Raw genomic sequence first — 22289 nt, forward strand, 5'->3', positions numbered from 1 at the left:
TTTTGGCCATCAAGGAAAACGCTATGTCTGGCGGAAACCCAACACCTCTCATCACCCCGAGAACGCAGTCCCCACAGTGAAGCATGGTGGTAGCAGCATCATGCTGTGGGGATGTTTTTCATCGGCAGGGACTGGGAAACTGGTCAGAATTGAAGGATTGATGGACTGCGCTAAATACAGGGAAATTCTTGAGGGAAAACTGTTTGTCGTCCAGAGACTTGAGACTGGGACGGAGGTTCACCTTCCAGCAGGACAATGACCCTATGCATACTGCTAAAGGAACACTTGAGTGGTTTAAGGGGAAACATTTAAAATGTCTTGGAATGGCCTAATCAAAGCACAGACCTCAATCCAATTGAGAATCTGTGGTATGACTTAGAGATTGCTGTACACCAGTGGAACCCATCCAACTTGAAGCTGGAGCAGTTTTGCCTTGAAGAACGGGCAAAAATCCCAGTGGCTAGATGTGCCAAGCTTATAGAGACATACCCCAAGAGACTTGCAGCTGTAATTGCTGCAAAAGGTGGCTATACAAAGTTGTGTATTTAGGGGGGGGGGAATAGTTATGCACACTCAAGTTCTGTTTTTTTTTGTCTTATTTCTTGTTTGGTTCACAAAAAATATGTTGCATCTTCAAAGTGGTAGGCATGTTGTGTAAATCAAATGACACAAACACCCCAACAATCTATTTTAATTCCAGGTTGTAAGGTAACAAAATAGGAAAAATGCCAAAGGGGTGAATACTTTTGCAAGCCACTGTACATATACAGCCCTGATTGGCTGATACGATGGTCAATAGCTCACCCCCTTAGCCAGATGAACAACCATTGGTCTATTATAATCAGATCACATTGGGACAAAAGTTCACCTGAACAGGCTGAAATTCCAGGCATTTTTTCAAACAGCTCTAAAACTAAACGGCCGTTTTCACAAATGCAGTGTTATTTCAAACTTATGTAAAAAAAAATATATTATAATGCAAAAATCACATTTAAAAAAAACTTAATTGCTCCTTTAAGCACACTTCACAGATGGTATAAGGGCAATGGCTCCCCTAGTTTACAGGTCAGGGATAATGAAGGAGAGGAAAATGAATCTCATTAGATACAACCCCTCTCCTCCACCCTTGTTCTCCAAGCCTGCCTCAGTTGGAGCTGATAACATTGAGCGCTACTTGCCTGCAATTAGCCTTCCAAATGTCACCCTATTCCCTACATAGTGTACTACTTTTGACCTGAGCCATATGGGCCCTAGATAAAAGTAGAGCTCTAGAAAATGGGTTGACATTTGGGACACACATCCTGCTGATGCTACTGAAGGTTAAAATGGTATATTCACAAACTACTTTTAAGGCCTCTAACTTAACAAGTTTGTGTCCCACTACATTCTTATAAAAGACAACAGCGCCACACTTTGTTGAGCACGGGTAAAACAGTCATTACACAGTAACTGTTTTGACTGCTCAATACAGTAGTACAGAGACACCTTAATGAACCTCTGCCAGCACAGAAGTTCACCTGTAGAATCATGGGGACATGAACAGAAACTGGCATCCGATGTTCTGTGGTCGGTTGCGGTAAGACAACCCCCCCGCTGCTTTTAACCGTTTGTCGGCAGTCTGTTTTGTCCTTAATAATGTGACAACAATAGTCAGACAACAGTGGCCTGAATGATTTTAAAGTCATCAACAGAGATGACACCGCTGTCAAACTCAGACAAGCAGTACACCAACTAAAAACCTTACTGTCTGGTCTGTATAAAAATTGTATGGAGAAAAAAAACATCTGCTTACCAAGAAATAAACTGGTGAGAAAAAAATATGTTTGTAGCTGGAAACGGATGATTATTATGGAACATCTACATAGGCGTACAGAGGTCCATTATGAGCAACTATCCCTCCTGTGTTCCAATGGCAAGTTACTAATCCAAGTTTATAATTTTAAAAGGCTAATTGGCCATTAGAAAACCCTTTTGCAATAATGTTAGCACAGCTGAAAACTATTGTTCTGATTAAAGCAATAAAACTGGCCTTCTTTAGAACAGTTGAGTATCTGGAGCATCAGCATTTGTGGGTTCGATTACAGGCTCAAAATGGCCAGAAACAAATCATTTTCTTCTGAAACTCGTCAGTCTATTCTTGTTCTGATAAATTAAGGCTATTCCATGCGAGAAATTGCCAAGAAACTGAACATCTCATACAACTCTGTGTAATACTCCCTTCACAGAACAGTGCAAACTGGCCCTAACCAGAATAGAAAGAGGAGTGGGAGACCCCGGTGCACAACTGAGCAAGAGGACAAGTACATTAGTGTCTAGTTTGAGAAACAGACGCCTCACAAGTCCTCAACTGGCAGCTTCATTAAATAGTACCCGCAAAACACCAGTCTCAACGTCAACAGTGAAGCGGCGACTCCGGGATGCTGGCCTTCTAGCCAAGAATAGACATTAGATTGAAGAGTTTCAGAAGAAAGTTCTTTGTTTCTGGTCATTTTGAGCCTGTTAAATGTGTACATGTTGAATATCCAACACAATCCCATCCAAAACCTTAAAATACAGCAGAGGAACTGAAAGGAATAAAAACAAATCACAATGTTTTAAATAAATAAAACACTCCTCCAAAACATTTGAATCCAAATAAAATATCACTGTGTTTAGGAAATGTAGCAAGTGTACATTAAAATGAAGTACACATTATGTGTGACATCTACTCCAGGGAGTTCAGACCTCCTCTTGTATCTCTGTCCCTTTGGGTCCCTTTGGGTCTCCTAAACTCCTGAAGGGATCTGGAGAGGAGAGACAACACAGGTAGTTAAAACAGCGTGGAACACTCTTGCCATATATAACCATTCATTTACCATTAACCAATGGATGAGTGGGTGCAGTTACATGTATTTGGTCTCATAAACTTCTTAAACGTATTGTTTTATAACAAATCCAGCCGAGCTATATATGTTTTATTTATTTAACCTTTATATAACTAGGCAAGTCAGTTAAGAACCAATTCTTATTTACAATGATGGCCTAACACGGCCAAACCCGGGCGACGCTGGGCCAATTGGGACTCCCAATCACGGCCAGTTGTGATACAGCCCGAAATCGAACCAGGGTCTATAGTGACACCTCTAGCACTGATATGCAGTGGCTTAGACCGCTGTGCCAATCGGGAGCAATACAGTACAACTAATGTTTTTTTTAAATTGTTGTTATTATTACCATTTATTTTTTTAACACTTGTACATGACATATTTAAAATCTACATATCAACAATAAAAAGTGAAACATTATGAACTGTCTGTGTCAGTGGCTGTGATGTACCTGTGCCATGGTAAAGCCAAGTCATTTCAGGGGACTGCGGTAAGGGTGTTCTTCTCATTGTCTCCAGCAGGTGGTGGTGATGTACTGGACAGGGCTGAGAATGGGGGTGACTGAACAGAGCTGCTGCTGTCATCTGTGCTGCTGGTGGAATCTGCCTTCTCCCTGTCCTCCCAGCGAGCCTCATCATCACACAGCGGGAACACACGACTCTCCCATGGGAGTCGAGGCTGCAGACCAAGGGAGGTAGGAGGAGGGAGTTTTATTATTATTTATTTCACCTTTATTTAAACACGTAAGCTAGTTGAGAACAAGTTCTCAATTACAACTGAGACCTGGCCAAGATAAAGCAAAGCAGTGCGACACAAACAACAACACAGAGTTACACATGGAATAAACAAGCGTACAGTCAATAACACAATAGAAAAATAAAGTCTATATACAGTGTGTGCAAAACAACAATTTAGCAAATGAACACTGGGGTGATAGATGAGCAGTTGGTGATGAGCAAGTAGAAATACTGGTGTGCAAAAGAGCAGAAAAGTAAATAAAAACAATATGGGGATGAGGTAGGTAGATTGGGTGGGCTATTTACAGATGGGCTATGTACAGCTGCAGTGATCTGTTCAGCTGTTCAGATAGCTGATGTTTAAAGTTAGTGAGGGAAATATAAGTATCCAGCTTCAGCGATTTTTGCAATTCGTTCCAGTCATTGGCAGCAGAGAACTGGAAGGAAAGGCGGCCAAAGGAGGTGTTGGCTTTGGGGATGACCAGTGAGATATACCTGCTGGAGCGCATGCTACGGGTGTGTGTTGTTATCGTGACCAGTGAGCTGAGATATGGCAAAGCTTTACCTAGCATAGACTTATAGATGACCTGGAGCCAGTGGTTCTGGCAACGAATATGTAGCATGGGCCAGCCAACGAGAGCATACAGGCTTTGGTGACAAAACGGATGGCAGTGTGATAGACTACATCCAGTTTGCTGAGTAGAGTACTGGAAGCTATTTTGTAAATGACATCGCTGAAGTCAAGGATCGGTAGTAGTCAGTTTTACGAGGGTATGTTTGGCGGCGTGAGTGGAGGAGGCTTTGTTGTGAAATAGGAAGCAGATTCTAGATTGAATTTTGGATTGGAGATGTTTAATATGAGTCTGGAAGGAGAGTTTACAGTCTAGCCAGACACCTAGGTATTTGTAGTTGTCCACATATTCTATGTCAGAACCGTCCAGAGTAGTGATGCTAGTCAGGCGGGCGGGTGCGGGCAGCGAACGGTTGAAAATAATGAATTTGGTTTTCCTAGTGTTTAAGAGCAGTTGGAGGCCACGGAAGGAGTGTTGTATGTCATTGAAGCTCGTTTGGAGGTTAGTTAACACAGTGTCCAAAGAAGAGTAATGAGGGTTACATTAGATGAGGAAATTACATGTATCACTTTCAGTAAAAATGACATTGAGATGGTATAATACTGTATATTCTTCTACGATAAAATATATTATTTAAAACCATAATTCACAATAACGCAAGCTGAAGGTCGTATGACAAGTACAGAATCAGCCATTAATAGGCTTCCAGTGAAGTGAGGGTGGTCCCTGTGACTTTCACACCCTGCGCCCCTGCCACCTTAGAACCAGTTAAACATTGCAGTCCGTCTCTCTCTCTCTCTGTAGGAGTCATGTAGGAACAATATTCACATCATTTATCTGCCAATACTAAGATCTCAAAGTCATTTGGTTAAATTCAGCATCTTCTGTGTAGGTTTTGAATGGTAAAATAGATGTAAATGTGCCTGTTAGGGACGTTGATCAGTTAGCCGCTGAAAATTAATTTGACCGATCATGCTTATTGGTTAATAAAAGGTAAATTAGCATAATTTAGTGGAATTAAATTGGCGGGTGTGTATTTTTGTTAGTCCGTCATGCATCTGGTTTATCACACACGTACTGCATACTGAGCTTAGTTTGAGTGGAATATCACCTGTCAGACAGCGAGGTTGGTTGATGCTTGAAGTGAAACCTGTAGGCTAATACAAGGCCAGCCTTTGCGCAAAAATTCTTATTACAATTCCAGTGAAAACAGAGTTGGCTCGTCTATTGGCGCGTCTATTGAACAGAGGAGGATCCCAGCTTTCTATTGATACTATTATAAAATCAACATTTCTCTCCTGCTCTACCGGATTCCATATCAACTTGATTTAGCTGTCGGCAAGCTTAAAGCACAATCCTAGTCATATGGTAACACTTTACATGACACCTATTGTCATAACACATTATGACACATTCATAACCATGTCATAATGTCATGACATCTGAACGGGTCATAACCTGTCATAACACTGTCATGACATATTTAGACCTGTTGTGACATATACTGAAATAAATGATCCCAGAAATGTTCCAGACACACAAAAAGTTTATTTCTTTCAAATTGTGTGCACAAATTTGTAATATACCTGACAGGTGTGGCTTATCAAAAAGCTGATTAAACAGCATGATCAAAACACAGGTGCACCTTGTGCTATGGACAATAAAAGGTCACTCTAAAATGTGTAGTTTTGTCACAACATGATGCCACAGATATCTCAAGTTTTGAGGGAGCATGCAAATGGTATGCTGACTGCAGGAAGGTCCATCAGAGCAGTTGCCAGAGAATTGACGTTGTTTTAGAGAATTTGGCTGTTTAATTTGTAGTAGGAAACCATTTTGCCAGCATTATCATGACGTCAAATGGACTTTAGACAGATGGCAATGTTGTCATTAGCTAGTGAAGTAAGTCAAAAACATTAGCTAGCTAAAATCCGGTGACCTCCCCTCAATCTTAGCTAACATTATACTGCATCTAAAGTCAATCTGGCAACATCAAAATGATGACAAAAGGTTTTGATAGTAAATATTTGCCTCCTTTTGAGGATTGTATTTCCAAGCCACTGTGTTAGAGCCGATTTGGACATATTTGTATAAAAGACAGAACACACAGAGCTCCATGAACGTTTGTGTAAATATATTAAATATGAATGTATATGAAGAACTATTAGGTACATACCTTTATGGTTTATATTTACCTGATTGGATGTATTCCTTTGTTATTAGTTTAGTTTCTACCCCCCCTCTTACCCATTCATTGTACTGTGGTAAGTGTGTTAGGATAAAGGCAGGAAGTTGGGCCTTCGGGGGCACGAGTGCTAGCTAGACGCGGGAGAGGTATAGTCTTGACCATACAGACATACAAACAGGTCATATGATGTCTTTTTCACGTCAAGTAATCTATGCTTTAAACTGATTGGAGAATAATTTTTTTGTTAGATTTAAGAAGAATAAACCTTTTTGTTGCACCATATCCCTGGATCTCATTGAATGTTTTGGCCGTTTGGAAACCTTGAATGTGGACAGTATACGTACGAAACAACCCCGCTTTCAGGCTAGGGCAGGGGCTATGGTATAGAGGAAAGGAAGCCACTACACTCTGTTATGCACTTTTGAAGAAATCTTCATCAGAGCTCATTGGCGCTGCTTTGAGAAGAAAGCTCAGATGGGCATCGGTACAAAACAAACGTTCAAAACAATATTGTGACGAAACATGTAACCCATGAATATGCATGCATAGTATTTTCACTAGGTTACGTCATTTTACTGTTTGGAACTAATTTAACCGATTGTTAATGGGGGTCAGTTAGTCGGCAGCAAAATCGACTGTGCTGCAAGTGCCTGTGCTGTCCTGTTAAGACTTTAGTCCAATCAGAACCTACTCCAATCAGCCATGTCTAATCACCCACAGTGCATCTGTGTAGGCTCAAGAACTCCTCAACCAGTCCACTACCCTAAACACTGCAGAAATCTGATAGGTTTTTATCTCAGGAATGTTTCATGGTCACCACTAATGGCCTAACCTCTTACATGAAATATCAATATTTATATCTCACCTAATCAGAAACTGTTGTTCAGTCTTAGTGAGTCATACTTCGAAGTAAAAGCTCTAATTCAGCTTGATAATTAACATACTTGTGTATAACAAAAAATAGCATTGTTTCTGCTAGCAACTCTGCATTCAAGTTAATAGGTTATTGATTGGAATGGCCCTACCAGCCGGACAGGGTTTCGTTAGCCGGTAATAGCCGGACTTTGGCCCAAAAATAGCAAAGCCAATAATTAAAATTGGCACTGGCAAAAGAAATATGCTTTTTAGCATAAGACACACTCCTAGTCCTATTAGCAACCGATAGTTGTTGCATCTTTAAATGTTCTCCTCTTTCTAAATGTTTAATCTGTCACTTTGACAACAGTGTTTTCCCACTAACTGTAGGCCTATTATGAAACTAACATTTGCGCGTAGACTACGGCCTTGTGCGCATTGCTGCGCTTATAATGTGAAGAAATGGGCCTATTAGTTTAACAACATTTTAAGCTAAACGTTCTGATTTGTTGCATCACATTCATACCTTTTTAACTTGTTTTATGTAGCCTAGGCCTACTGGTTGTATGAATTTGAGATCTATCATCTCACAACGTTCCCAGTCTGTTTGGAATAGGCTATTTCTTTCTTGACAAGCTAAACAATAGAATAGGTAAACTTTTCTACTATGGGGGATAGTAGATTGACATAGGCTAGTGATTTTGTTGTTAGTAAATTATTGGCTGAGGAAAAGTAAATGTGGATAATTATTCTAAGTGCATCAGAATTAGAGAAGGACGCACTTCATTGCATCCTCGACTTGCATGTTCTGTTAAGATGAATTACCATAACCTAAATGTGATTTCTGTCATTCTGAGCGCTGTGGGTGGACGCCCTAATCAGGTTATGCACCCGATGCATATCGTTCCAGTAAATTTCTCAAATGTCTGGTAAATTAATAAGTTGCTGGTGAAATTTCCAGCGCCACATTTTCAAAATGAACACCCTGCAGCAGGGTTAATAAATGTAATACCAAGACGTCATACTCAGAATGTAACGAAGAGCTGAACCAGGATCCAGACATTAGGCTGGTAAGGGCTAGACAGTGAATGTCCTTTCTTACCACCCACTCCTCTAAGGCTCCGTCTGTGTCCGTGTCCAGACTGCAGCTCCAGTCCACGTGAGTGCTGATGTCACCTCTGATGTCATCCCTGACAGAGTCCCATACAGAAACACCTGGTCCATCGTTCCTACTGCCAGATCTACAGAGACAGGTGATTTGAAATAAAAAAACGATGGTATCGGAACAAGATTATGCCACACCTTCTCTAAGGAAAAAACAGACACTGTGTATTGTATTGAGATCCAATGAGATGAGAAGCTTTACTGCAGGTTCAATTAGGAGCAGCAAGTTGAAGCGTGGTGCGCCCAGTGCCCACCTGGTGGTGCGCCCAGTGCCCACCTGGTGGTGCGCCCAGTGCCCACCTGGTGGTGCGCCCAGTGCCCACCTGGTGGTGCGCCCAGTGCCCACCTGGTGGTGCGCCCAGTGCCCACCTGGTGGTCCGCCCAGTGCCCACCTGGTGGTGCGCCCAGTGCCCACCTGGTGGTGCGCCCAGTGCCCACCTGGTGGTGCGCCCAGTGCCCACCTGGTGGTGCGTCTGTAGCATCTGCTCTCATCCCAGGAGGTCCAGCGGAGTTTCTCTCTCTTTTCACACCCCAGATGCCTCTGGGAAAAGGTCTCGTCACACAGCAGCTCCTCCTCTTCCTGTCTCTCTCTCTCTTCCAGGGGTGGGTTATCAACCACTCTCCAGCTGTAGGGAAGGAGGGAGGAGCAGAGCAACGTGTGAGGCGAAGAAATAACACACAGATCAAAGGACATCGAAGAACAGACCATTTTCAGGGATGCAAACTGGCGTCTGCAGATTGGATCCTGAGAACAACATAGCATAGACAAAACTGTCACATAGCTCACTAATACATCAACAAGCACACCGTTCGTTATAAACGCCTCAACTAGATGTCCGAATGCAATGTATTACAAGTCAATTCACAAGTTGCTTACTTTTCAAGCTATAAATCCAGGTAGTGTGGGAGCAAAAGGTACATATAGGGACAAACATTATACTATTGAGAAAAGAAAGAAAGAAAGAAAGAGGACACACTTAGAGTGCATTTGCCATTCTGGTAAAAACAGGAAACCAAGAAATAACAGACGTAATGACCAAAGCCACAAAATGCATAAATGTTTAGGGTAAAATGCATTGTCTATTGTATAGGACAAGAAACCAAAGTAAGGCCATGAGAGCATAGGACAGCTGGACATACCAAGGTCAGAGGGACACACAAAGGAGGGGGTCAGCCAAATGACCAACGGATGGACTATAGACATAGGACATATATTTTTAGGACAGGAAGAGAAGAGACATATAGTCTACTAGTCCTAATAAGGACAGACATACCAAAGAACACACCAAGCTAAACATAAGGGGCCCATAGGATAAGATGGGCATGTATTATTTTTGGGACGTGAAGAGGTCCTGTCACCATTATAATGCCCATATCTGAAAGCAGATATGGGCATTATTGGGTGTGAACAAGCAGGAAGCACAGATTGAAAGATAATGGTGGCAGATGGACTGAGGGAAGTAACTCCATTTGCATGTGATATGTTGTATATGTATAAATACAGAGCCAGTGCTCTGGAAAAGTGTGTGTTCCGCGGACCATCTAGGCTTCTGATATGTTTGTATTAAAAGCCTATATTGAATTCACAAGTTCTTGTAAACTCTCCACGACAGTTGGAAGGCAGTATTGGAGCTATAATGCACACAAGTAGCCAGGCAGTATTGAAGCTATAATGTGTGTGTGTGTGTGTGTGTAGTACCTGTTTGTGTGTGTGTGAGGTCTGGGGTGTAACAGCATCCTCCAGGCTCTCATCTGGACTGTCCTCAGGGTCTGACAGCTGAGACAAGAGGTCCTCCTCATCTATAGACAAACAACACATTACTGTGAACACCATGGGTTGCTCTGTAACAGGCTACATATCATATGTGTAGTGAATACATAACTACAACAGCAGGCTACATGCATGTATATATATATTTTTAATGTTACCTTTATTTAACTAGGGAAGTCAGTTAAGAACAAATTCTTATTTACAATGACGGCCTACCCCGGACCAATTGTGCGCCGCACTATGAGACTCCCAATCGGCCGGATGTGATACAGCCTGGATTCGAACCAGGGCCTGTAGAGCCTCTTACACTGATATGCAGTGCCTTAGACCGCTACGCCACTAGGGAGCCTAACATGTAAGTTGGATATGATCAGGACAACATAGAAAATCAGGGAAATCATGACTTAGCTAGGGGATAGGTCCGTTTCTATTAGAAATTAATGGAGGACAAATGCCTAAAAAGCAGAAATTCCTAAATTAATCAAGGAAAAATCCCATCCCAGGGATCACCCCTTCAATTAAGTGGATTCGGCTATTTCAGCCACACCCGTTGCTGACAGGTGTATAAAAATGGGGACCCAGCCATGCAATCTCCATAGACAAACATTGGCAGTAAATTGGTCTTACTGAAGAACTCAGTGACTTTCAACGTGGCACCGTCATAGGATTACACCTTTCCAACAAGTCAGTTTGTCAAACGTCTGCCCTGCTAGAGCTGCCCCGGTCAACTGAAAGTGCTGTTATTGTGAAGTGAAAACGTCTTGGAGCACAACGACTCAGCCACGAAGTGGTAGGCCACACAAGATCACAGAACGGAACCACCGAGCGTTAACGCGTAAAAATCATCTGTCATCGGTTGCAACACTCAATACAGAGTTCCAAACTGCCTCTGAAGCAACATCAGCACAAAAACATTGGTGGAGGAGGGACAATGGTCTGGGGCTGTTTTCCATGGTTCGGGCTAGTCCTCTTCGTTCCAGTAAAGGGCAGTCAACGCTACAGCATACAATGACAATCTAGACGATTCTGTGCTTCCCACTTTGTGGCAACAGTTTTGGGAAGGCCCTTTCCTGTTTCAGCATGACAATGCCCCCATGCACAAAGCGTGGTCCATACAGAAATGGTGTGTTCTGTGGCAGAATTTGACTGGCCTGCACAGAGCCCTGACCTCAATCGAACACCTTTGGAATGAGTTGGAACGCCGACTGCAAGCCCAACATCAAGGCCAACCTCACTAATGCAAGTACCTTCAGCCATGTTATAACATCTAGTGGAAACCTTCCCAGAAGAGTGAAGGTTGTTAAAAAAAACAAAAGGGGGGGGGGACTAATTCAATATTACTGCCCATGAATTTGGAATGAGATGTTCAACGAGCAGGTGTCCACGTACTTTTGTCATGTAGTGTACCTTCTATGGTCTTGTGGGTGTGTCTCCTCTTCCTCCCTCCACAATAAGCCTTCCTGTGTGGGGTCTGAGCAGAGCCCGCCCATCTGACAGGTGACACACCCCTGGCCACTCCCCTCCGGTTCCTCCCATGCTGCTTGTGGCTGCAATCTGGAATGACACAGCAGCCAAGTTAAAGCAACAGACTGGAATTCCCCTGTCTGAAACCACCCTCCAAACCCCCATAGGATTACAAGGCTTGGTTAGAGTAGCCTATAATAACATATCAGTCTAATGTTGAACTATTAATCCCATTAGGTTAGACATATTCCTTCTCAACGCTTTCCCGCTTCAGTTCTACAAACAATCAAGGTCTTTGTCTTTGTCTTGTTTCATTGTTAGGATTACAGATATGTTGTTCGGGGTTGGGCGGCTGATAATTACATAGATGTCATCTGCAGTGTGGGCTGTAAGGTTGCAGGACTGAACAGGACAAGTGGTACTGAATCCTAAATAATGCCTCAAACTGCCACCGTCGTGCTGCCTGCCTGTCATGGCCAGATAAGCAGGACAATAACTGCAGCTTTCATCTCTCAACATCTCCCCCTCCTCTCTGACAACATCTTCCCTCTCCCCCTCCATCTCCCCCACATCCCTCTCCTACCACATGTCCCCCACATCCCTCTCCTACCACATCTCCCCCACATCCCTCTCCTACCACATCTCCCCCACATCCCTCTCCCACCACATCTCCCCACATCCCTCTCCCACCACATCTCCCCCACATCCCTCTCCCACCACACCTCCCCCACATCCCTCTCGCACCACACCTCCCCCACATCCCTCTCGCACCACACCTCCCCCACATCCCTCTCGCACCACACCTCCTCCACATCCCTCTCGCACCACACCTCCCCCACATCCCTCCCCTACCAAATCTCCCCCACATCCGTCTCCTACCACATCTCCCCCACATCCGTCTCCTACCACATCTCCCCCACATCCCTCCCCTACCACATCTCCCCCACTTCCCTCCCCTACCACATCTCCCACACATCCCTCTCCTACCAGATCTCCCCCACATCCCTCTCCTAACACACCTCCCCCACATCCCTCTCCCACCACATCTCTCTCCCACCACATATCCCCCACATCCCTCTGCTACCACATCCCTCTCCCACCACATCTCCCCCACCACATCCCTCTGCTACCACATCCCTCTCCCACCACATATCCCCCACATCCCTCTGCTACCACATCCCTCTCCCACCACATCTCCCCCACCACATATCCCCCACATCCCTCTGCTACCACATCCCTCTCCCACATCATCACCCCCACATCCCTCTCCCACCACATCACCCCCCCTACCACATCTCCCCCACATCCCTCTCCTACCACATCTCCCCCACATCCCTCTCCTACACACCTCCCCCACATCCCTCTCCTACTACACCTCCCCCACATCCCTCTCCCACCACATCTCCCCCACATCCCTCTCCCACCACATATCCCCCACATCCCTCTCCCACCACATCTCCCCCACCACATATCCCCCACATCCCTCTGCTACCACATCCCTCTCCCACCACATCCCTCTCCCACATCCCTCTCCCACCACATCACCCCCACATCCCTCTCCCACCACATCACCCCCACATCCATCTCCCACCACATATCCCCCACATCCCTCTGCTACCACACCCCTCTCCCACATCCCTCTCACACATCCCTCTCCCACCACATCTCTCCCACATCCCTCTCGCACCACATCTCCCCCACATCCCTCTCCCACCACATCTCTCCCACATCCCTCTCCTACCACATCTCCCCACATCCCTCTCGCACCACATCTCCCCGACATCCCTCTCCCACCACATCTCCCCGACATCCCTCTCCCACCACATCTCTCCCACATCCCTCTCCCACCACATGCCTCTCCCACCACATCACCCCCACATCCCTCTCCTACCACATCACCCCCACATCCCTCTCCCACCACATCACCCCCACATCCCTCTACCACCACATCACCCCCACATCCCTCTACCACCACATCACCCCCACATCCCTCTCCCACCACATCACCCCCACATCCCTCTCCCACCACATCCCTCTCCCACCACATCTCTCCCACATCCCTCTCCCACATCCCTCTCCCACCACATCTCCCCGACATCCCTCTCCCACCACATCTCCCCCACATCCCTCTCCCACCACATCTCCCCACATCCCTCTCCCACCACATCTCCCCCACATCCCTCTCCCACCACATCACCCCCACATCCCTCTCCCACCACATCTTTCCCACATCCCTCTCCCACCACATGCCTCTCCCACCACATGCCTCTCCCACATCCCTCTCCCACCACATCTCCCCGACATCCCTCTCCTACCACATCACCCCCACATCCCTCTCCTACCACATCTCCCCACATCCCTCTCCCACCACATCACCCCCACATCCCTCTCCCACCACATCACCCCCACATCCCTCTCCCACCACATCACCCCCACATCCCTCTCCCACCACATCACCCCCTCAAGCGAACGAGACGGTGATCTTCCACATAATAGCAAATGTCAGTAGAATATTCATTGTGATGTTTGTTTTTTAGATCAATCATTGTCCATGTGGGGTGATTCAGGCTGACAGGAAATCGAGTGGAGCAGAGTGAGTTAGGTCTCTAAAACTAATTCTCATTAGCCATGTGCCAGTGCCCCAGCCCCTCAAGCCAGCCCTTCTCTCCAGCCACAGCGCACTGCCTCAGAACCGCTCCCTTCAGCCCAGTGAGGATCGTTAGGAATCTTTAGGATCGTTAACCCCCCGCAGTCAATAGCCAACAGAGCAAGCAGCGAGGAGCAACAGGAGAGTAATGATTAGACTGGCTGACTCAGAGCTTACTGCTGTGAAAGTCCCCTGGTGAGATGCCAAAAGAGAATTACAGCCAATGCATCTACACTGGTAGCTCAGTAGGAGTCTTTACACAAGATAGCAGCATAGCTGAGATCACTGTCAATCTATTACTTTAAATGAGGAAGAACAAAGAAAAATCCCTGACAGGTTTCTGGGGACACTGTTGGTTTTAAGACGGGTCATACTGTTTTCTGAAACCATTAGTAATAGTCTATTAGATGCTACTCACTGAACCCTGATGGAGAAGTGTGTCCCCTGTCCATATAGCTGTGGTGGTAGTAGACATGACTGGACTCTGTCTTGACCGGTAGTAGAGGTCGCTGGACCCAGTCCTCTCTGAGCAGGGCAGCGTTCTGGAGGTGGTGGGACAGAAGGCTATCTGTGGAGAGGAGATCCAGACCAAACCTGCTGACTGACTGTATTAGGTTTGAAGAGGGGACTAGAAGAAGAAGAATATTCTAGAATATTATGAATTGAACAATGAGCATGGCTCTGAATCGCTCCATCTACCTCACTACATACGGCCCACAATGAAATTTGTAAAAAATAATCATCGAAATCCCGATATGGCCCTTGAGCCAAACAGTTTGCCCACGCCTGTACAATTAAGCAATACGGCATGTGGGGGTGTGGTATATGGCCAATATACCATGGCTAAGGGCTGTTTTATTGCACAATGAAGAGTGCCGGTTTACAGTCCTTAGACGTGGTATATTGGCCATTTACCACAAACCACAGAGGTGCCTTATTGCTATTATAAACTGGATACCAACGTAATTAGGGCAGTAAAAAATACATGTTTTGTCATACCCGTAGTATACGGTCTGATATACCACGTGTAAGGGCGTTCGTCTGTAGGAGGAAGAGAAGCGGACCAAAGCGCAGCGTGGTGGTTATTCATGTTTTAATAAATCACTACACATGAACAAACTAACAAAAACAAGAAATGTGAAAACGCAAAACAGTCCTATCCTGTGACACCAAACACAGTGACAGGAACAATCACCCACAAACACACAGTGAAACCCAGGCTACCTAAGTATGATTCTCAATCAGAGACAACTAATGACACCTGCCTCTGATTGAGAACCATACTAGGCCGAAAACATAGAAATGCCCCAAAACATAGAAAAACAAACATAGACTGCCCACCCAACTCACGCCCTGACCATACTAAATAAATACAAAACAACAGAAATAGAGGTCAGAACGTGACAGTACCCCCCCCCAAAGGTGCGGACTCCGGCCGCAAAACCTTGACCTATAGGGGAGGGTCTGGGTGGGCGTCTGTCCGCGGTGGCGGCTCTGGCGCGGGACGCGGACCCCACTTCACCATTGTCTTAGTCCGCCTTATTGTCCGCCTCCCTGGCTTACTCACCATGGCCACCCCTCTCAATGACCCCACTGGACAGAGGGGCTGCTCGGGACAGAGGGGCAGCTCGGGACAGAGGTGAAACAGCTGCTCGGGACAGAGGGACAACAGCTCGGGACAGAGGGGCGATAGCAGCTCGGGACAGAGGGGCGATAGCAGCTCGGGACAGAGGGGCGATAGCAGCTCGGGACAGAGGGGCGATAGCAGCTCGGGACAGAGGGGCGATGGCAGCTGCTCGGGACAGAGGGGCAGCTGCTCGGGACAGAGGGGCAGCTGCTCGGGACAGAGGGGCAGCTGCTCGGGACAGAGGGGCAGCTGCTCGGGACAAAGGGGCGGCAGCAGCTCGGGACAGAGGGGCGGCAGCTGCTCTGGACAGAGGGGCAGCTGCACTGGCGGCCCCTGGCTTACTGGCGGCACTGGCGGCCCCTGGCTGACTGGCGGCACTGGCGGCCCCTGGCTGACTGGCGGCACTGGCGGCCCCTGGCTGACTGGCGGCACTGGCGGCCCCTGGCTGACTGGCGGCACTGGCGGCCCCTGGCTGACTGGCGGCACTGGCGGCCCCTGGCTGACTGGCGGCACTGGCGGCCCCTGGCTGACTGGCGGCACTGGCGGCCCCTGGCTGACGGGCGGCACTGGCGGCCCCTGGCTGACGGGCGGCACTGGCGGCCCCTGGCAGACGGGCGGCACTGGCGGCCCCTGGCAGACGGGCGGCACTGGCGGCTCCTGGCAGACGGGCGGCACTGGCGGCTCCTGGCAGACGGGCGGCACTGGCGGCGCTGGGCAGACGGGCGGCGTTGGCGGCGCTGGGCAGACGGGCGGCGTTGGCGGCGCCGGGCAGACGGGAGGCTCAGCTGGTGCTGGGCAGACGGGAAGCTCAGCTGGCGCTGGACAGACGGGAAGCTCAGCTGGCGCTGGGCAGACGGGAAGCTCCGGCAACGCTGGAGAAGAGGAAGGCCCTGGTAGCGCCGGAGAGGCGGGAGGCTCCGGCAGCGGCGCCGGACAGGCGGGAGGCTCCGGCAGCGGCGCCGGACAGGCGGGAGGCTCCGGCAGCGGCGCCGGACAGGCGGGAGGCTCCGGCAGAGGCGCCGGACAGGCGGGAGGCTCCGGCAGAGGCGCCGGACAGGCGGGAGGCTCCGGCAGAGGCGCCGGACAGGCGGGAGGCTCCGGCAGAGGCGCCGGACAGGCGGGAGACTCCGGCAGAGGCGCCGGACAGGCGGGAGACTCCGGCAGAGGCGCCGGACAGGCGGGAGACTCCGACAGAGGCGCCGGACAGGCGGGAGACTCCGGCAGCGCTGGAGAGGAGGAAGGCTCTGGTAGCGCCGGAGAGGCGGGAGACTCCGGCAGCGCTGGAGAGGAGAGAGCCCCTGCAAGGATGGGCCGGAGAGACAGCCTGGTACGGGGAGCTGCCACCGGAGGGCTGGTGCGTGGAGGTGGTGATGGATAGACCGGGCCGTGAAGGCGTACTGGAGATCTTGAGAGCAGGGCTGGCACTAACCGCCCTGGCTGGATCCTCACCCTAGCCCGGCAGATGTGGGGAGCTGGGATGTAGCGCACCGGGCTAAGCACGCGTACTGGGGACACCGTGCGCACAACTGCATAACACGGTGCCTGACCAGCACCACGCCCGCCACAGTTAGCACTGCTAGGAGCACTGTAGTGCTGAGATGGCACAGGACATGCAAGGCTAGGGAGATGCACAGGAGGCCTGGTGCGTGAGGCTGGCACAGTCTTCACCAGACCCCTCGCACGCACCTCAGGATGAGTATGGAGAGCTGACCCCGGTGCCATTAAATCCCTGACACGCTCCGTCGGGCGAATGTCGTGCCTCATGCACCAAACCAGCAAGTCCCTCATATCACTCTCCTCCAATTTCCCCATTAACTCCTTCACAGTCTCTGCTTCGCTCACCTCCAACACCAGCTCTGGTTCTGAGCTCCTCCTTGGCTCCTCACGATAAACGGGGGGAGTTGGCTCAGGTCTGACTCCTGACTCTGCCACACTCCCCCTGTGCCCCCCCCCAAGAAATTTTTGGGGGTGACTCTCGGGCTTCCATCCGCTCTGCCGTGCTAGTTCCTCATAATGCCGCCTCTCTGCTTTTGCTGCCTCCAGCTCGGCCTTGGGGCGGCAATATTCTCCTGGCTCTGCCCAGGGTCCTTTCCCGTCTAGAATCTCCTCCCAAGTCCATCTCTCCAAGTAGTGCAGCCTCTCCCACTGCTGCTTCTGCTGCTGCTGCTGTTGCTCCTCCTGCTGCTGCCTTTGCTGCTGCTGCTGTTGCTCCTGCTGCACCAGTCGCTTCTCCTGCTGCTGCTGTTGCTGCAGCCTCTGTTTACCACGCCGCTTGGTCCTTGGTAGGTGGGTGATTCTGTAAGGGCGTTCGTCTGTAGGAGGAAGAGAAGCGGACCAAAGCGCAGCGTGGTGGTTATTCATGTTTTAATAAATCACTACACATGAACAAACTAACAAAAACAAGAAATGTGAAAACGCAAAACAGTCCTATCCTGTGACACCAAATACAGTGACAGGAACAATCACCCACAAACACACAGTGAAACCCAGGCTACCTAAGTATGATTCTCAATCAGAGACAACTAATGACACCTGCCTCTGATTGAGAACCATACTAGGCCGAAAACATAGAAATGCCCCAAAACATAGAAAAACAAACATAGACTGCCCACCCAACTCACGCCCTGACCATACTAAATAAATACAAAACAACAGAAATAGAGGTCAGAACGTGACACCACGGCTGTCAGCCAATCAGCATTCAGGGCTTGAACCACCCAAATTATAAGAGCCAATACACCAACTCCTAGCCAGTTCCCAGTAATAACCTCATCACAGTACAGCTGTGCGGAGTAGAGCTGACAGCTGCATTGTTGATTTGACACCCCTGTCCCATCTTAATAACTCTACAGTCTACATTCCACATACAACAGAGAGAGCTGTTTTGAGAGTGAGGGTACGTGGGATTTAACCTCCACAGCACAATACATAGAGTTACAGGAAAACACAGACCAGGGAAGGTGATTTAAAGGGCTTGAGAAGGACAGGGTAACAGAATACATGTTTTGCCGAATACACTGTGCTGTATTCAATATTTCACATCTGTAAATGGACAATAATATGCGTATTGGTGTTCAACATGCAAAGTCTTAAAGCTATAATATGTACTGTATCTTTTTGGGATACCCCACCAAATTCACATAGAAAGTTGTTATAGATCTGTCGTTCTTAATTGAAAGCAAGTCTAAGAAGCAGTAGATCTGTTCTGTGTGCTCTATTTCTATGGTTCCCATTCTTCAGTTTCCTTTTGTGTCTTTTACTTTCAGTTTTGTACACTAGCTTCAAACAGCTGAAAATACAATATTTTTGGTTATGGAAAATATATTTCCGAGCGGTTCAAATCAGTGTTTCCCTTTACTGGTCCTACCGTACCCCCAACAGTACACATTTTAGTTATAGCGCTGGACAAACACACCTCATCCAACCCCTTGAGACCTTGATGATTAGTTGACAAGTTGGATCAGGTATGTTTGTCCAGCTTTACAATAAATATGTGTACTGTTGGGGGTACTCGAGGACCAGGGTTGGGAAAAACTGGTTTATATGTAACAATGATTCTCTTCGCAATACGTGCTTGTTTTGTCACATATACTGAAATTAGGCAAACTATTAGAATGTTAGCAACCACGAACCGGCTGAGAGGTTTCTGCATAGTGCAGCTTTAAATGCTTTGAATGAATCATCACCTTAAAAAGCTCGGTCCATTTCATTATGTTAAGGCTTTAAAACAACATCCACATCAACCATGTTTTCCACTCAGTTTCAACCTGTTGTTGAACTTCTTCCTTCAAATTGATCAATCACAGTGAGGGGAGTTTTAAAAGCACATACTGTTTAGATAAGGGTTTGATGTGATTTTTGATTGCATTTTCATTGACATCAGAGTGGATAGAGGGACAATAGAGCCCTGAGTACCAGACTGTTAGGACCTGATGGAGGGACAATACAGCCCTGAGTACCAGGCTGTTACGACCTGATGGAGGGACAATACAGCCCTGAGTACCAGACTGTTACGACCTGATGGAGGGACAATACAGCCCTGAGTACCAGACTGTTAAGACCTGATGGAGGGACAATACAGCCCTGAGTATCAGACTGTTAGGACCTGATGGAGGGACAATACAGCCCTGAGTACCAGGCTGTTACGACCTGATGGAGGGACAATACAGCCCTGAGTACCAGGCTGTTACGACCTGATGGAGGGACAATACAGCCCTGAGTACCAGACTGTTAGGACCTGATGGAGGGACAATACAGCCCTGAGTATCAGACTGTTAGGACCTGATGGAGGGACAATACAGCCCTGAGTACCAGGCTGTTACGACCTGATGGAGGGACAATACAGCCCTGAGTACCAGACTGTTAGGACCTGATGGAGGGACAATACAGCCCTGAGTATCAGACTGTTACGACCTGATGGAGGGACAATTCAGCCCTGAGTATCAGACTGTTACGACCTGATGGAGGGACAATACAGCCCTGAGTACCAGACTGTTAGCAATCTGACAGCTGTTTGAGCATGTCCAGAGTGCATAAGAGGAGATTACCGTGACCCAACTGTCATATGGAATATTAATACAGTCACCGCAAAATACCTACATACAGTCCAGTTAGCCTTACACAAGAACACAGAGTATCATATCATCTGTCAGCACAGGGAGAGGAGTACCTACCTGAGGAGAGAGAGAGAACAGGGAGTGTCCTAAAGCCACTGGTCCTGGAGATCAGGGTGCTGCCGGAGGAACAGGCTGGGTCAGAACACAGGGCCAGGGGGTCACAGGACACAAAGGTGGGACAGAGGGGGGAGGAGAGGGAGGCTGAGTCCTGCAGGAGAGAGGAGGAATTAATAAAAACAGTCATTCAGATTCTAGAATAACTTACTCTCTACACCTCCAGGACCTGTGGATACAACTGATTTAATGAAGGAAACTATTATTAAACGCAAACCACCTGTGGCTCTTGAAGATAGCAACACTTTCAGAGACAATGACCACCATTTGAAACTCATTTACAAAGGGATTTGTGTACAGAAGGGTTAAACATGGTGTTGTGACTTAGCCCAACCTCAGATGGTTTCTCAGTTCTGCTAACATGAAGCCTTACTGTGTTGTTGCTGTGTGAGTCACTATGACCTGGAGGAGCAACCAGCCGCTCAGCTAGCAGCTTTCTTCTCTTTCCTTTACTAATATCTCAGTAGGCTTGGCACATTGTCTTACTCTGTAATAAATAGCACCAGTCAGAGAGAGACGCCCCTGCCTGGCACTAGAGGTCGACCGATTATAATTTTTCAACGCCAATACCGATTATTGGAGGACCAAAAAAGCCGATACCGATTAAATCGGCCGATATATATATATATCGATATATATATAAATATATAAATAAAATCGGCCGATTAATCGTCATCGTTTTTATATATATATATATATATATATATGTAATAATGACAATTACAACAATACTGAATGAACACTTATTTTAAAATAATATAATACATCAATAAAATCTATTTAGTCTCAAATAAATAATGAAACATGTTCAATTTGGTTTAAATAATGCAAAAACAAAGTGTTGGAGAATAAAGTAAAAGTGCAATATGTACCATGTAAAAAAGCTAACATTTAAGTTCCTTGCTCAGAACATGAGAACATATGAAAGCTGGTGGTTCCTTTTAACAGGAGTCTTCAATATTCCCAGGTAAGAAGTTTTAGGTTGTAGTTATTATAGGAATTATAGGACTATTTCTCTCTATACAATTTGTAATTTATATACCTTTGACTACTGGATGTTCTTATAGGCACTATAGTATTGCCAGCCTAATCTCGGTAGTTGATAGGCTTGAAGTTATAAACAACGCAATATTTGAAGCACAGCGAAGAGCTGTTGGCAAATGCAGGAAAGTGCTGTTTGAATGAATGCTTACGAGCCTGCTGCTGCCTACCACCGCTCAGTCAAACTGCTCTATCAAATGTCAAATTATAGACTTTATTATAATATAATAACACACAGAAATACGAGCCTTAGGTCGTTAATATGGTAAAATCTTGAAACTATCATTTCGAAAACGAAATGTTTATTCTTTCAGTGAAATGCGGAACCTTTCCGTATTTTATCTAACGGGTGGCATCCCTAAGTCTAAATATGACTGTTACATTGCACAACCTTCAATGTTATGTCATAATTATGTACAATTCTGGAAAATTAATTACGGTCTTTGTTAGGAAGAAATGGTCTTTACACAGTTCGCAACTAGCCAGGCAGCCCAAACAAAAAGTTAAAATAAATTAATGTTAGCAGGCAATATTAACTAAATATGCAGGTTTAAAAATATGTACTTGTGTATTAATTTTAAGAAAGGCATTGATGTTTAAGGTTAGGTACACATTGGCGCAGCGACAGT

At 46.9% G+C, this 22289-nt stretch overlaps 1 protein-coding gene across 1 annotated transcript in view; it reads right to left on the reverse strand.

Annotated features, from left to right (window-relative positions):
- Positions 1-2718: 2718 nt before the first annotated feature.
- Positions 2719-22289, reverse strand: part of LOC139385864 (KAT8 regulatory NSL complex subunit 1-like) — a 90072-nt gene continuing 70501 nt past the window's right edge. Inside the window, 9 exon segments of the mRNA XM_071131141.1 lie at positions 2719-2783; positions 3401-3542; positions 8319-8457; positions 8842-9006; positions 9106-9125; positions 10080-10180; positions 11559-11698; positions 14677-14830; positions 20563-20713. Of these exon segments, the coding sequence (XP_070987242.1) occupies positions 2719-2783; positions 3401-3542; positions 8319-8457; positions 8842-9006; positions 9106-9125; positions 10080-10180; positions 11559-11698; positions 14677-14830; positions 20563-20713 (1077 nt within the window).

This window comes from Oncorhynchus clarkii, chromosome 3 (assembly GCF_045791955.1).
Source record: "Oncorhynchus clarkii lewisi isolate Uvic-CL-2024 chromosome 3, UVic_Ocla_1.0, whole genome shotgun sequence".
Taxonomy (NCBI): domain Eukaryota; kingdom Metazoa; phylum Chordata; class Actinopteri; order Salmoniformes; family Salmonidae; genus Oncorhynchus; species Oncorhynchus clarkii.